This window comes from Triturus cristatus, chromosome 4_2 (genome assembly GCF_964204655.1).
Source record: "Triturus cristatus chromosome 4_2, aTriCri1.1, whole genome shotgun sequence".
Taxonomy (NCBI): Eukaryota; Metazoa; Chordata; class Amphibia; order Caudata; family Salamandridae; genus Triturus; species Triturus cristatus.
The window spans coordinates 322026219-322043685 of NC_140586.1; the positions used below are offsets into that span (position 1 = coordinate 322026219).

At 50.9% G+C, this 17467-nt stretch overlaps 1 protein-coding gene across 8 annotated transcripts in view; it reads left to right on the forward strand.

Moving 5' to 3' along the window:
- TPR (translocated promoter region, nuclear basket protein) overlaps nt 1-17467 on the forward strand; it is a 645150-nt gene that overhangs the window by 310372 nt on the left and 317311 nt on the right. For all 8 annotated transcript variants that reach the window (XM_085601673.1, XM_085601674.1, XM_085601677.1 and 5 more), the window contains exon 36: nt 16973-17181. In XM_085601673.1, coding sequence (XP_085457799.1) covers nt 16973-17181 — 209 coding nt within the window. The remainder of the gene's footprint in view (nt 1-16972; nt 17182-17467) is intronic.

A 17467-nucleotide genomic window follows, 5' to 3' on the forward strand; every position in this document is an offset into this window, starting at 1 on the left:
AGTTTTCTTCCGTAGTAGAATGTCGAAGGTCCAGAGTTTCTGTTCAAGATGCAGGTTCAGGATAATCTAAAGTCCTAGGGACTCAGCTCCCACTCTTATACTAATCTGGGGGGCTGGGTTACCCTCCTATGGGTGGGACCAGGGAGGGGGGTGGTTACACCCCCTTCCCTTTGTCCAGTTTCGCGCCAGGACTGGGGTTGGAGGGCCCCAGCACCGGTTTGAACTGGACTATGCATGGGACACCTTGTGTGCCCCAGGCATTGTCTCGTTTCATTCATCCCTCCCTGCCCCAATACACGAAGGCCTGTCTAGGGTGGTGCTAGCACCTCCCAAGGCAGGAAACCTATTGTCCAAGCCTCCCTCGCTGGAAGGTCTCCCAGCAGCAGGAGGCCACTTGTGTCTGTGGCAGCAGCGTCCATTTTGTGACGCTGGGGCTCTGGTTAACTTTAACCGGGTAGTAGGTCTTCAACATGTCTTCTCCCTCTAGAAGGGAGGAATACTATCCTCACCGCCAGAAATGGTGTGGGGGTAGTATTCCAAAGTGTTAGACACCTTACACGACATGTTTTGATAAAGCCAAACCATAGTTGCCATAACCGTTTAAGATTATAAGGCACTTTAAGAGTATATGGTAGGCGATATCATAGAACAGCTATAAGGACATGGTTCCGAAAGCTGCAGACAGGCTCAGCTCATGCTAGAGCACCATCTCACATGTTACCAAGCACTCTGCCTTCAGGATTGTTAAGGCCTGCCATAGGAGTGACTTGTAGGTTACCAGGTGTCTATATATAAGGTAGGTATAGGAATACTACACCTAAGCAAGGGGTGAGTACACAACCTTGCCGCAGCTGAGTGATCAGCCAGTTGTGTCATAATGGAAGGCCAGCCAGGGGTGGAATAATACATGCTGCAGCCCCTGGTAGGCCTAGGGTACACCTATGCCCTGGGTACCTAAGGTACACTGTACAGGGTCCAAAAAGGTGATCCTTACCAATTGGGTTATGCACCTAAAGTGCATAGTGAGTTTAGAGAGAGAACAGCTGGGCTGTGGGTCTGATTAGCAGGCCCACAGCCACATCTAAGTTGAAAACCAGTGAAGCAAAAGCAAAAAGTGGGGGTGAACATAGAAAGCAGACCCTACTCTCCTACACAACCCCCCCCCCCCCAAACTTAGGGACATTAAACTAACTTTGACCAGTTGAGTCTCCATGTTCTAAGTGGAAATATCTGGAGAGTCCATCTGCATTGGCATGGTCAGTCCCAGGTCTATGTTCCACTGTGAAGTCCATCCCCTGTAGGGAAATGGATCACCTAAGAAGTTTGGGATTTTCACCCTTCATCTGATTTAGCCACAAGAGGGGCTTATGGTCTGTCTGAATCTTGAAGTGGGTGCCAAACAGGTATGGCCTCAGCTTCTTCAGGGCCCAAACCACAGCAAAGGCCTCCCTCTCAATAGCTGACCAACGTTTCTCTCGAGGGGTCAGCCTTCTACTAATAAAAGCAATGGGCTGGTCTTGACCATCTACATTCAGTTGTGAAAGAACAGCTCCCACACCCAACTCAGAAGCATCTGTCTGGACAATGAACTCTTTGGAGTAGTCTGGACTTTTCAGAATAGGTGCAGTGCACATGGCCTGCTTCAGGTCATCAAATGCTTTCTGACAGCTTACTGTCCACTGAACTTTCTTTGGCATCTTCTTAGAGGTCAAGTCATTAAGTGGTGTCACAATGGACCCATAGTTCTTAACAAACTTTCTGTAGTACCCAGTCAGGCCCAAGAAAGCTCTGACCTGAGTCTGGGTAATTGGAGGAGTCCAGTTCTTTATGGTCTGGATCTTGCTCTCCAGTGGTTGAACCTGACCCCCACCTACTAGGTGGCCCAAGTACACAAACTTGCTCTGCCCTATCTGGCACTTAGTGGCCTTGATAGTGAGGCCTGCCTTTTGCAGGGCATCTAAAACATTCCTCAGGTGGACCAGGTGATCCTCCCAGGTGGAGCTAAAGACAGCAATATCGTCAAGATAAGGTGCACAGTAGTCATCCAGACCTGTAAGGACTTGATTCACCAACCTTTGGAAAGTGGCAGGTGCTTTCTTCAAACCAAAGGGCATTACCACAAATTGATAATGTCCTCCTGGGATCGAGAAAGCAGTTTTGGCCTTTGCATTCTCAGCTAATCTGATTTGCCAGTAGCCTGCTGTCTGGTCAAATGTACTCAAAAACTTGGCAGCTGCCAATCTGTCAATGAGCTAATCTGCCCTAGGTATTGGGTGGGCATCTGTCCTAGTGACAGCATTGAGACCTCTGTAATCCACGCAAAACCTCATCTCTCTTACCATCTTGGGTGTGAGGTTTTGGCACAAGAACTACAGGACTAGCCCAAGGGCTCTCTGAAGGTTCAATGACTCCCAGCTCCAACATCTTTTGTACCTCAATCTTTATGCAGTCCCTGACATGGTCAGGTTGCCTGTAGATTTTACTCTCCACAGGCAGACTGTCACCAGTGTCCACCTCATGGGTGCACCAGTTTGTCTGACTTGGGGTCAGAGAGAACATATGTCTGTAGGCCTGCAGAACTTGTCTGCAGCCCTGTTGCTGATGGTCAGTGAGGCTGTCAGAAAAGACCACACCATCAACTGAACCATCAGGGTTCTGAGTCAGCAGGTCTGGGAGAGGGTCACTCTCTTCCTCTTGCCCCTCATCTATAGCCATGAGTAAGCCCATGTCTGCCCTGTCAACATATGCCTTTAACCTGTTGACATGAAGCACCCTGTGGGGGCTTCTGGGAGTCCCAAGGTCTACCAAGTAGGTGACTTCTCCCTTCTGTTCAACAATAGTGTGGGGTCCAGACCATTTGTCCTGGAGTGCTGCTGGGGCTACTGGCTCCAACACCCACACTTTCTGTCCTGGCTGGTACACAGTCAGCACAGCCTTTTGGTCATGCCAGGCTTTTTGGAGTTCTTGGCTTGCCTCAAGGTTTTTAGAAGCCTTCTTCATATACTCTGCCATCCTGGAGCGGAGGCCAAGTACATAATCCACTATGTCCAGTTTGGGTTGTCTGAGAGGTGTCTCCCATCCTTCCCTTACTAAACACAGGGGTCTCCTTACAGGATGCCCAAACAAAAGCTCAAAAGGGCTGTAGCCAACCCCCTTTTGTGGGACCTCTCTGTAAGCAAACAGAAGGCAGGGTAAAAGGATGTCCCATCTTCGCCTAAGCTTGTCTGGTAAACCATTTATCATCCCTTTTAGGGTCTTGTTGAATCTCACCACAAGCCCATTGCAGTGTGGGTGATAGGGTGTAGTGAATTTGTAGTTCACACCACACTCCTTCCACATTGCAGTCAAATATCCTGACATGAAGTTGGCACCTCTGTCAGAAATAACCTCCTTTGGAAAGCCCACTCTGGAGAATACTCCAAGTAGGGCCCTTGCCACAACAGGGGCTGTTGTGGTCCTTAGGGGTATAGCTTCTGGATACCTGGTGGCATGGTCCACTATCACCAGTATGAATCTGTGCCTAGATGCTGTTTGGGGGTCCATTGGTCCTACAATGTCTATCCCCACTCTCTCAAAGGGGACCCCCACCACAGGTAGTGGTATGAGGGAGGCCTTTGTGGTGCCACCTGATTTGCCACTGGCTTGGCAGGTGACACAGGAGCGACAAAACTCCTTGGTATCTTCTGACATGTGAGGCCAGTGAAAGTGAGGGACAAGTCTGTCCCAGGTCTTATTCTGGCCTAAGTGTCCTGCAAGGGGAATATCATGAGCCAAGGTAGGAAGGAAGCCTCTGAAACTCAATGGTATGACCAACCTCCTGGATGCACCAGGCCTGGGGTCTCTAGCCTCTGAGTACAGTAGCCCTTCATCCCAATACTCTATGGGTACCTTGAGCATTCCCTGCAGCCTCAGCAGCAGCCTGCTGTCTGAGGGGTTCAAGAGAAGGACAGTCTGGTTGTGCCTGCCTCAGATCTGCCCTTGGAGGTCCCCCTGTCCCAAGAAACTCAACCTGGTCAGGTTCCAGTTCTTCTAGGACAGTTCCTTCAGGGCTCCCAGAATCATCCTCCTGTGAGGGCTGACTCTACCTGAGGCAGGGGGGGAAGGCACAGCCTTGACCCTACTGCTCCTTCTCTTGGGTTGTCTGGTCCATTGTCCCAGGATCCACCACTCGTTCAGTGTTGCACTTTTTGGCCTGTGACCTGGTCACAGCAAGGACATGTGCATCTATCCCCAGCATTTCTGCATGGGTCCTATACTTCACTTCAGCCCACACTGAAGTTTCAAGGTCATTTCCCAACAGACATTCTACAGGGAGATCTGAACTCACCACAACTTTCTTGAGGCCAGTTACCCCTCCCCAGGAGAAGTTAACAATTGCCACACTATGGGAGGTAGTGGCATTGCTAGCGTTGGTCACTAGGTAGTTCTCACCTAGCATGATCTGTCCAGGGTCCACAAAGGCAGGTGTCACCATTGTGACACTAGCACCTGTGTCCCTGTAGGCCTGAGCCATTCTTTGGTTGATCAAAGGAGTCTGTCTGTACTTGCCCAGGTTACTGGGACCCACAGTAGAGGACAAAGCTATGTCCCCATCACAGATCAGAACAGCCTGAGTGGGTATTCTGACTAGGCCAGAATCCACTTCAGTTCCCAGGGTTAACCCTATTACTCCCTTTTGCTGGGAACCACCACTTAAAGCTGGACTAGGGGGTACAGTTGCCTTGGGGGCAATGGTGGTTGCGGGCTTGTCCTTTTTGGTGCACTCACTAAACCAATGTGAATTAGACTTACTATAGTTACACCAAGGTTTCTTTTGGCCATCTTTCTTTTTATCCTTTTTGGGACCACCCTCCCCCTGAGCCTTTTGGGGGCCTGGTGAAGACTTCTGGTCTTTTGATTTCTGCTCATTACCCTTCTGGTCTGCCTTTTTCTGATCACCGCCCTGGTTCTGGTTTTTCTGCTTAACTCTAGTCCTGACCCACCTATCTGCCTTCTTTCCCAATTCCTGGGGAGAAGTTAGGTCAGAGTCAATCAAGTGTTGATGCAGCAGCTGGTTTTGACAGTTTTTAAGTATTTGTTCTCTCATGATCAAATTATACAATCCTGTATAGTCCTTAACCTTACTACCCAATAACCAGCCTTCCAAAGCCTTAGTGGCACAATCTACAAAGTCAGTCCAGTCCTGAGTCTGGGTATCCCTGAACAACAACCTGTATTGTTCAGTGGTTAGGCCAAACCCATCAATCAGAGCACTCTTCAGGACAGTGTAATTGTCAGCATCCTCATCACCAACTGTGAGGGGCTTGTCTCTGTCTTTCTCAGAGAAGGAGAGCCACAAGATAGCTGCCCACTGACTTTGGGGCACCTGCTGTACTTTGCAAGCTCTCTCCAAAGCAGTTATCCATTTGTGGATGTCATCCCCACACTTGTAGGGAGGGGCAATCTTGCTCAGGTTTCTATTATCATAGGCCCTGTCTTTATCCTTGGGGATATTGCTGCCACCAGTGGGTCCTAGCCCACTTAACTTTTGCTCTCTGGCCAGAGCAAGTCTCTCTTTGGCAAGGGCAAGTTCTTCACTTTTAATCCTCAGATTGACTTCCCTCATTCTGGCCTGATGCTCTTTTCTCTGTGGAGAAGTCATTCCCCTGTGAGAAGAGGCATTGGAGCTATTAGAGACATGGGAGTGGATAGATTCCCTTGAAGGGGATCTTCCTCTCCTGCTTCTCTGGTTATGTCCACTTGAGGGTCTGAATGGGAGGACCCCAGTCAGACTCCCAAGTAGGCTTAAGTTAGCCTGGCTAAGTCTCCTAACTGGTACCTGGCCGTCTACCTCATCTTCTGAAGTACCTGCTGACTCTTCTTGATCAGTATTGTGAGGGGAATCTTCTGCAGAGGGCAGGCCCTCATTGGTACCTAAGGCACCATCCTGGGAGGCTCTCTGGGCATCATACTCTAAGATCTCCACTAGATAAATGAGGGTAGAGTTTGAACCCTGTTTTAACTTTCTGGAGGTACACAATTGTCTCATCTCCTGAAAAGTTAGGGTATCATAGCTAGAGGGTATCTTTCTAGGATATCCCCCTCCTGAGAGAGAATCAACTTGATCTCCTCTGAGACATGATCTAGTGAGGGTGTGGTGTGTGCACCTACCTACACTAGTTGTATCTACTAAAACCTCTCTAGTAGTTGTAGTCAGGGTGTGCTAGGCCCTTCAACCTACAACAACTAAGTTCAGTAGAACTTAAGTATTTATAAGCTATGTTATATGTACCTTACAAATATCTTTGTGATCTTTCAATTTGATATCTCAAGATTGCAATGGTATTACAACAGCAAACTCAGATCCCAACCGCTGCTCACCAATGTGAGAAGTTGGCCTGATATATGATGTCACTAGTTCTAGTGTACACCTTGTATCGGTCCAAACAACCCTTATGGTGATTGGTTGTAAAGTCAACCTTATAGACCAGCTATCCTAGTGGTAGCATGGACAAGAGCAGTCTTAGGCTAAACTCTGTATGGCATGTGAAGCCAGCTGTCATACCATTTGCAACTCCTTGAATACCAAATGAAAGGACACCACAACAGATATATTATAAAAATAGAATGTATTTATTCTAGTCAAAACACCCTCAGCACTCTTTATGAGATTCGAGGTAAGTACAACACAGTCTTATTTAAGCATACATAAGTCACACAGGTAAGGAATACAGTTAGGCCCTAGGGGCCACGCAAATCATATACTAAGTAAGTGGTATTAGAACCACTGTCACGAACACAGGATAGGCCTAGGCCTAGGGAATAGCTGGGGCTACACTATCCTATTCCAGTCAGTGAAGAGTGTCCTTTGGATTCCAAGGATGGAATCAAGAAGGAGGATACCTGCAAGCAGAAGGGACAGAGTCTAGGTCACCAGCCAGGAGCCGGGAAGGAACCAGGAAGGAACCAGGCGATGTCGTGAAGATGCAGGTGAAGAGGTGAAGCTTGTCGCAGCAGCCACGGGTACTAGGAGGCGTCGAAGACGACCAGAACCAGGAGGCGAGCTGTCCCACGAAGGCTCTTGCTGTCGGCGGCGTCTATGTCGAGTTAGGACCCAACAAGCCTTGGCAAGCGCAACCCACGCAGGATGGAGGACTTGCTTCTGTCGCAGACCAGGAAAGTCTGGGGTGCTTCCCTTTCACAGGGGAGCGGGTGCCAGTCTGGAGGAGCTGGACCAGCAAGGCAAAATTGAAGGTTCGTCGTCACAGAGGTCGCTAGCCAACGGGCCAGCAACCGGACAACACATCGAGCAACTCTGGTGCAGAAGGGCCCCACGCAGAACACTTGAAGTGTGGGGAGCTGATCTTCTTTGCAGATGGTGCTCTGGATTGGGGCTTCTCAATTCCCCAAGCACAGCCTCGAGGAAGCCTCAGAAGTCGCGCTAGTCAGTTACTAGCCACTTTTCCCAAGTCGGCGGTCCCACGTCCCTCGTTGCCTCCACGGGTCTCAGCTTTGCGGTAGATGTGGATCTGGTTCAGAGGTGTCTGGAAGTCACGGCGCTGGTCAGTCTCTGCAGTCGTCCCTCGTAGGATCAGTCGCAAAGCAAGCAGCGGTCGCTGGATGGTGCCTGGTTGCCCAGGGTGGTCACTCCTTGGCCACAAGGGAGATTCTTCAGTTTTCTTCCGTAGTAGAATGTCGAAGGTCCAGAGTTTCTGTTCAAGATGCAGGTTCAGGATAATCTAAAGTCCTAGGGACTCAGCTCCCACTCTTATACTAATCTGGGGGACTGGGTTACCTGCTAGGTCCCTCCTATGGGTGGGACCAGGGAGGGGGGTGGTTACACCCCCTTCCCTTTGTCCAGTTTCGCGCCAGGACAGGGGCTGGTGTGCCCCAGCACCGGTTTGAACTGGACTATGCATGGGACACCTTGTGTGCCCCAGGCAGTGTCTCGTTTCATTTATCCCTCCCTGCCCCAATACACTAAGGCCTGTCTAGGGTGGTGCTAGCACCTCCCAAGGCAGGAAACCTATTGTCCAAGCCTCCCTCGCTGGAAGGTCTCCCAGCAGCAGGAGGTCAGACTCGTGTCCGTGGCAGCAGCGTCCATTTTGTGACGCTGGGGCTCTGGTTAACTTTAACCGGGTAGTAGGTCTTCAACATGTCTTCTCCCTCTACAAGGGAGGAATACTATCCTCACCGCCAGAAATGGTGTGGGGGTATTATTCCCTAATGTTAGACACCTTACACGACATGTTTTGATAAAGCCAAACCATAGTTACCATAACCGTCTAAGATTATAAGGCACTTTAAGAGTATATGGTAGGCCTTATCATAGAACAGCTATAAGGACATGGTTCCGAAAACTGCAGACAGGCTCAGCTCATGCTAGAGCACCATCTCACATGTTACCAAGCACTCTGCCTTCAGGATTGTTAAGGCCTGCCATAGGAGTGACTGATGGGTTACCCATGTGTCTATATATAGAAGGTAGGTATAGGAATACTACACCTAAGCAAGGGGTGAGTACACAACCTTGCCCCAGCTGAGTGATCAGCAGTTGTCATAATGGAAGGCCAGCCAGGGGTGGCATAATACATGCTGCAGCCCCTGGTAGGCCTAGGGTACACCTATGCCCTTTATACCTAAGGTACACTGTACAGGGTCCAAAAAGGTGATCCTTACCAATTGGGTTATGCACCTAAAGTGCATTGTGAATTTGGAGAGAGAACAGCTGGGCTGTGGGTCTGATTAGCAGGCCCACAGCCATATCCAAGTCGAAAACCAGTGAAGCAAAAGCAAAAAGTGGGGGTAAACATAGAAAGCAGACCCTACTCTCCCACAGGTGGGGGCCGGTTTTGGGCCCCTGGGGGCCGATTTTGTTACAGAACCGTTTTTGCAGCATAGCTGCAAAATCGGCCCTGTAACCAAATCGGCCGAAAACCGGCCCTGGCAAAGAGCTCGGCGGCTCCCCCAAGCCCGGTGGTGGGGGGGGGGCTGGCCGAGCACTTTGCCAGGGCCGGTTTTGGTTCCCAGTCCAGCCCTGAATAGAAGAACTACAATTTTACTTCCACACAGCGTACAAAATGACAGTGCTCCTTAGCAGAGAATTACATAAGAGGCAGTAAAAACGTACATAAAATGCTATTTTTAAAGCCAGTAGCATGTCTGTTAATTAAATTGACTTTTTATAACAGCAGTTTACTATCCCTGCTTTGCAAAACTTAAAAAGATACCTCCCAGTGTTTTCAGCTGACCCTCTCTAACAAGCATTGGCATAGCCAATGGGTCTCGCCGTTGGGACATTTAGAAGTGTTTGGCCATGCAACACTTGATGTTGTTGAACCAATGATATTGTGCTGGGTAACTAAACACTTCTAAGATCCCAAAGGCGGGACCTATTGACTATGCCAATGCTTGTTCTTCCTTTTTTTTAGTGGAACAGTGTGCGAATGACTTGCACGTCTTGTGGGCATCTTATGTCGGCGACGGACCCTCACCTCATTTGTATGTGGTGTTTGGGGGAGGATCACAGCACCACAGACTGTACGCACTGCCAACAGTTGAAGCTGAAGTCGCGGCGGGAGCGCCGGATGAAACTTCTCTCAGCGCGTCTCTCCAGGTCGACGTCCTCCCCTCTGTCTGCTTCGACGGACAGGTTCAGACTCTGCCGTGGTCGTCGTCCTCGCCTTTCTCCAATGTCACATGAGCGTCGCTTCCCGGTGGGTAAGTGTCGCAGTTTGTCCCCAGGGGCTGGTTTACGGCCTCCCGGGGGCGGGGACTCTCCGCGGGTGATGCGGCCCCGCATGTCGTCCTATCCACTGTTTCCCGGTATTGGGGCGTCAAGAGTCCAAATGGAGACATACGTGGCGGCTTTGCAGGCCTCGCTGGCGTCTCCTCCTCCTTCCCCTCCTGGGGCGTCGGTGGATCCCTCGCTCTGCGCAGGGCCCTCTGCGGCGCTGCCATGGCTCCAGCCCCAGTGCCGACTGGTTCGGATCCAGGCTTGGAGGATGTGGTACTGTTGGGGTGCGGCTCCTCTGGGGCACCTCCTTCAGGCCACGGCGTCTCTGCCTCACCGCAAACTCCCACGGGGGTTCCTGTGGTGTAGCGGGAGGTCGCCGGGGCTCGGTTCGCATCCCCGAGCCCCTCTCGGTCCTTTGACATGGTGGTCCTGTTTAAGGCTGAGGTGATGCCGCTACGGCACCGGCAGCAGCTGGACCGTGCGGAGCCACAGGGGTCGGTGGACCCTCCTCGTCCCGCTCTGGGTCGAGGCAGAGGGAAGACCCCTGGTCCCTCTCCGGGCCCCTTTCATCCCTCCCCACAGGTGGCTGCCTCGTCGGAGGGCGAGTCGGAGGTTGAATCGTCCCTGGCGCCGCCACATGGGTTGCCGAGCGATCTTCGCCTCATTCTGGGCCGCGGCTATCGGAGGGCTTCGTGGCACTCCCCAGGCCCATCTCGTTCCCCCACTCAGGTGGCTGCCTTGGTGGGGGTCGGGCCGGCGTCACTCCGGCATCACCCCTTTCCCCGGTGCGGGGTGACTTGAAGGTCCCTTGTCCGGCGACGCCAGCTGGTGCCGACGTCCTAACTCAAGCAGCGGACTCTACGGCTCCGCGCAGGGGTCGTACCGTGGATTCGTCTTCGGACGCTCCTTCTCCGGAGGCAGGCTGTATATTGGTGTTGTCCTCCCCGGAGACTGGTCGCCGTGTGGTGTCTTTTTTTTCACCGGCGTCGAAGGGCGGCTCCTGAGGCAGAGGTGTTCGTCGGAGGAGCGGCAGGTCCCTCCTTCGGCTCCTTCTGACTTCCAGGTCTGGCCCTTGCCCGCCCCGCTTGGCCTTGGACGGCCGCCTTAGTTTGCAGCCGTCGCCCACGAAGGAGCTGATTTCTCCACCGCGGGGCCCTACGGAGGCGGGTGCGGCCTACGCTCACGCGGTGTCCACGGCTGTGGGCATTCTGCGCATGGGTGACCCGGTGGCTCACTTTCCAGCGGACCATCTATTTGAGGTCCTCCACCAGGGCTCTGGTGGGAGGGAAATCTTACTTCCCTTTGAGGGTTCGCTCCTTTCTTCCTTGACGGGGGCTTGGAGACGTCCTGCCTCAGGGGACCCGGTGCCTCAGCATCTTCTGCACCGGCACCTCCCGGTGCCGCGTGACCCGGCGTATCTTTCCCTTCACCCCTCAGCCGCCAGCCCCCTTTTGCGGACTGCTTTTCCCTCCCTGCCTCCACTGTTGACTCCGCCGTCCTGAGAGGTCCGCTGGCTGGACTTTTGGGGACGCAACATGTTTGCCTCAACCAGCGCGGCCTTGCGGGCCCTTAACACCTTGTGTGTGCTGGCTTGGGCCTCCTCCTGTTTGTGGGACTCGGTGGAGTCTCTGGGATCTGCAGCGTCCCAGGAGTCGGGCCTGGTGGACTTACGGCATCATGCATTGGATGGCCGGGAGCTTGCGGCGTTTATTCTCCGCTCTGCTCTGGACATCTCAGAGGTGCTGGGCCGGGCCATGGCTTCCTCAGTCGCTCTCCTTCGCCATGCTTGGCTTCAGGACGGAGTATTCCCTGATGAGAATATTCAGGAGCGATTCAGCGACCTTCCGTTTGATGGCAGCCTGTACCATGCCCTGGTCGACACCGCCATCCAAAGTCTCTTGGCAGGGCTCCGTCCTCCTTATCCTCCTCCTCCTCCTCCTCCTCCTCCGTCCCCTCCTCAGTGACTTCTGAGTTGGGTTGATTCTGAGCCGTCTTAAGCGGGGTTTTTTCCTCTGCTGTGGAAGTTCTTCCAAAGAGGGTTCCCATTTCTTGGGATTTAGCTACCACTACCCCATATAGGGAACGTTGTCATCTGGCTTTTGCTCTGCTGGAGGGTTCTGGTCTCCTTCGGGTGCCTGTTCTCCATGGCGTTTAGGTAGGTTGCTTTTGCTTCCTGAGGTCTTATGTGCGGCTACTCGTAGTGGTGGCCCGGGCATCTCTTTCTCTTCCTGCTCCTGTCATGAGGTCTGGGATGATCCTGTGTCTCCCTTGCCAGGCGTGGCCTACTCGCCCTTTCTAGGGCCTCGGGCTGTTCTTCTTGCTTCTGGCTGACAGGCTGCTCTCCATCTGGAATGGGTTGGCCCTCTAGGCTCCTTCTGTTGTTCCGCTTTTCCTGTCCTGGCATTGGGCGGAAGCTATGTTGCCTTGTGGGGGAGTGGGGTGCTTCAGCCTCTCTGTCCTTGCCTTTGGTTCCTCTGCTATGAGTACGAGCCTCTTCAGCCTTCTTTCCCTCCTACATCCCCTTGGGGTCGGTGGGGTCCTGCTTGTAGGGTTCCCTTGGCCTGGCAGGGGCAGGGTTCTACCTGGTCCACAGATCTGGTCCCCTGTGGGGCCCTCTGTTCTGCATGGCTGGTGGGGTCCTTTGGCAGACCCTCCTTCCCGGAGGGCATTGCTAGGGTATCTATTCTACGTGAAGGAATCTGCGGCTAGTAGTGTATCAGATTACGAGTTGCTTACCTTCGGAAACAATGTATCTGGTAGAGACGATTCTAGCTGCAGATTCCTTCACGGCCCGCCCTTCCTCCCCTATTCCGCGAGGACCCTTCGGTTGGTCTTTCGGTACTCCCCTCCCAGTGGTGGGGCTGTCTCCTGTGAGTGCCTTACTTGTTCTTGACGGGTGGCTCCGTCTGGGGGCGGTTCATTCCATCTTTGGTCCTTTGGAGGATGGGGTTCCGGTGCTCCGGTGCCCTGCTGCTCTGGCTACTCCAGGTTGGGGGGGGGGGTATTGCTTTCGATCCCTGTCCTCCCTCCCCTCCCTTCCTTCCATTGATATCCTCTGCTTAAGGGTCATCTGGCCTTGTCTTGCCCTTGTCCCTTGTGGGTGGTTGCCCTCTAAGTTGAGGTGGCTTGGAGGTTTGTTGTCCCGGTCTGTCTTGGGACTGGCCCCATTCCTTGCTCGGGATGGGGAGGGTGGGTTTCCTACGTGTGCCATGACTTTTACGCATGTTCTTGCCTCCGGGGCACAGGGATGGGAGGGGTCTGGCAGGGTGACTGCGCAGGTTTCTGCTGCTTCTTCTTTCTTCTTTCCCTGCCCTTGGGTTCTGCGGTGTTGGCACTACTCTGGTGGTGTTGTTAGTCACCGTTTCTTTCCAAATTTTCTGCTCTTCGCACACTATTCTCATGCTTCCACAGTTTATCTGGTGGTTCCGTGTTGTGGTGCGGAAAAGTTCTACGAAGAAAACTGACGTAGGCGCGCCGGGACGGTTCTTATGTGACCTCGCTGACGTCGCGTACGCGGACGACGCCTGAGCGGAGTCGCGTGATGTCACCCCGCCCCCAGCGCGCAGGGATGCTGTGGCAAAAAAGTTTCCGGACGCAGTCTCACGTCTGGGGATAATTCTATTCTACGTGAACGAATCTACGGCTAGAATCATCTCTACCAGATACATCGTTACCGAGGGTAAGTAACTCGTACTTCTGGTTTCAAACAAGTAGTGCAAACTACTATCTTGAATCAACCGTTCAATCAAAACAGTCAGATCATTTTCACAGGATCACTCTTCAAGTCCTTCCACTGCTTCAACAAGGTGACTTCCTTGCCACATTAGATCGCAAAGACGCCTACCTTCATATTCCCATACACCCTGCTCACAGGAAATATCTAAAGTTTACAGTGGACGGCCAATACTATCAGTTCAAAGTCCTCCCATTCGGAGTGACCACAGCACCCAGGGTCTTCACAAAGTGTCTTGCGGTAGTAGCCGCACACTTGCGCAGACAGCAAATTCATGTGTTTCCATACCTGGACGACGCTGATAAAAGCCAGGTTGTACAACTAGTGTGCCCACCACACTTATCAAACAATTCAGCTGCTACACAACTTGGGGTTCACAAGAAACCACACCAAGTCGCATCTACAGCCCTCCTACCTACATCAGTATCTAGGGGCCACAATAGACACTTACAAAGCTTTAGCATACCCCAGTCCAGCCAGGATAACCAGTATGCAAACCCTCATCACAAAATTTCAACCCCAACACTCCCTCCCAGCTAGAGTGTTTATGCAGCTCATAGTAATGATGGCCTCTTGCAATTTCATTGTCCCTCACACAAGACTTCAGATGCGCCCTTTACAGGAATGTTAGCACGTCAGTGGAGCCAGGCTCAAGGTCAACTTACAGATCTGGTGTTGGTGGACAGCCGCACACATCACTCTCTGCAGTGGTGGAACACAAAACCTTTCCAGAGGGCAGCCATTCCTAGAGCCAGTTCCACAGATAGTGCTAACAACCGACGCATCGCCTACCGGCTGAATCACCTAGAATTACTAGCAATATTTCTAGCGTTCAAGTTGTTCCAGCCACACCTCCTCAACAAGACTGTCTTGGTCCGCACGGACATTATGACAGCAATGTATTGCATACAAAAACAAGGAGGAACGCATTCTTTACAGCTGTCTCATCTAGCGCAAAGCATATGGAGGTGAGCCATAATGCAAAACCTATATCTTCTGGCAGAACATCTCCCAGGAGTGCACAATCAGATTGCGGATCTGCTAAGTCGTCAGACACAGCAGATGCACGAATGGGGAACTTCATCCTCAAGTTCTTCAACCATTTTTCCAGATGTGGGGCCACCTAGACATAGATCTGTTCGCCACACACGAAAACGCAAAATGCCCATCCTTCGCCGCCAGGTTTCCACAACCGTTGTCCAAGGGCAATTCGATATGGATGAACTGGTCAGGCAGATTTGTGTAACGCTTTTCCGCAGCTCCTACTCATTCCACTAGTAGTACGCAAGCTCAAGCAACAGTCTCTCAAAATGATCCTAGTTGCTCCCACATAGGCACCGCAACCATGGTTCACGACATTTTTCAAAACTCTCAGTAGTTCCACTCCAAAAACGACGTCCCTCCCCAAAGCTGCTCACGCAGAACCATGGAGAGATACGGCACGCAGATCCACCACAACTGAATCTAGCGATCTAGCTCCTGAAGTCCTAGAGTTTGGTTACCTTAACCTCCCACCGGACTGTATGAACATTATCAAGGAGGCCAGACGCCCTACTACTAGAGCTTGCTATGCAGCCAAATGGAAACGATTGGTCATTTACTGTAATAAAATTGACCCGCTAGACGCTTCCATTCAGAACATCATTTGCTATTTGCTGCATCTACAAAGATGTAATCTAGCATACTCATTAATAAGATTACATCTGGCTGCTTTTGCCGCCTACCTGCAAAACAGACATTTGTCATTGTTCAGAATACCCGCAATTAAATCCTTTATGGAAGGCCTTAAAAGGATAATTTCTCCCAGACTGCCACCCTCCCCAGTGTGGAACCTAAACACTGTCCTTACGGGTCCCCCATTTGAACCTCTACACAAATGTGAACTGCAGTTCCTTACATGGAAAGTAGTTTTCCTTGTCACAATAACCTCTCAGGAGAGTAAGTGAGATCCAGGCTTTAACCATACAAGAACCATTCTTACAAATACATCGTAACAAGGTGGTTCTTAGAACAAATCCAAAATTCCTTCCCAAAGTAATCTCTGCTTTTAATCTTAGTCAGTAGAATTATCAGTCTTTTTCCAAAACCCAGATTCAGTAGCAGAGAGAGCTCTTCACACACTTGACGTCAAAAGAGCTATACTTTAGAACATTGACAGAGCTAAACATTTTAGAAAGACAAACCAACTGTTTGTAGCTTTCTCTCCACCGCATAAAGGAAACCCCATCTCCAAAGCTGGGATCGCCAGGTGTATAGTCCAATGCATTCAAATATGCAACCAGAAAGCAAAACGCACATTAACAATTCCCCCTAGAGCGTACTCCACACGCAAACTAGGGGCTTCCACGGCATTCTTAGGGAACATACCCCTAGAAGACATTTGTAAAGCAGTGACATGGTCTACTACTCACACCTTCACCAAACACTATTGTGTAGACGTGCAGGCGAAGCAACAGGCTTCTGTACGCCAGGCTGTTCTTAAGACACTTTTCCAAACCACTGCGACGGATACAGGTGACCACCGCAAGGGGAGACACTGCTGTACAGTCTATGCAAAAGTATGAATTCTGCAGCTCATATGCCTCGAACGGAAAATGCTACTTACCAGTATGCATCTGTTCTTGGCATGTAGAGCTGCAGAATTTCATACACCCACCCGCCTCCCCAGAACCTGGATCTGTTCCAGTGTTATCTTACTTAGAAACATTCACATAGACCTCTTTTCTGTTTCTCACAAACTCCATTTCCCATCATGGCGTAAAACAATCTGAGGATGGAGTCGATGCCCATGCGCACTATCGTCCAAGGGTGGAGTCTCCTATCTCGTGTCTACAAAAGACTTCTTCCAAGACAACAATAAGGTGCAAGCATCCAAGCCCAACACCAGATGGTGGTCTATGGAAAAGTATGATATTCTGCAGCTCTACATGCCGAGAACAGATGCATACTGGCAAGTAGAATTTTCCTCCAAATTAATTTATACATTTATTTTAATTGCTTTCAAAATATTTCTAAGTGTGCTACGGAACGATGGCCTTACTGAAAGCCGGGTGCCGAGACTACAAGAAGAACAGGCCTCTCATGGACTATACAAGGTTTGTATGTGGTTATGGGGATCCGGACAAGACTTTGTCATTCAAGTCATGCGCTGTTTGGAGCCTCATGCATCCCATGGCTATTCAGGGCCAGGGGCATTAGTGTCTTGAATCACTAGAAGAGTTCACAGTTGAATCATAGATCCCGCACCAAGTTACAGTCCCGGTCAGAGTCTAGCAAAAATCCACTTTCAGGTCAAAGCCTTCCAGTCAATAGAAGTATTCCATTCATCAACTCACAATGCTAACCATGCCTTTTTCTGCCTACTTCCCATCTGTTGCTTGATTTGGAAACCCATTATGCCTGATGAGATTCCTTTTGTGAAGTATGACGGGCTTAAAGCAAGGAATTTCAGCTATAATTTAATGTTTGTGGCTGGAAATATAGCATTGAATGATTTTAATCATGGTTACTGTTTTACCTTTTAGAGCAAGTACCTCTGAGCCCCCAACAGCAAATATCAAACCAACACCCGTCGTGGCAACTCCAAGCAAAGGCACTGCTGCTGCCTTACCAGGAAATAAGCCAACACCTCGAGCCAGTATCCGCCCAATGGTTACTCCAGCCACAGTTAGCACACCTACTACCACGCCAACAGCCACAGTCATGCCTACCACCCAGGTGGAAACCCAAGAAGGTATGCAGTTTTCATCAATATATTTTTAGACACACATCGCCTCTCCATAGCAGCTATCAACCTGTTCGATATTGCCATGTAGCTATGTAGCTTTCTTGAAGATTCTGGGCTTTTTATTTTCTCCATCTCAACAGCTTCCGCTATCTTGACAGATACTAGCCAGCGGGGGATAAGGCTAACTGCCTTTTCAGTAGTGCCTTTGGCTGTTTGCTTGGCAAGAAACCAAACTGTGCATTATTGTGCAGGTCTCTTTTCCGATTTCAGACTTTTTTTTTTTTTACCACCT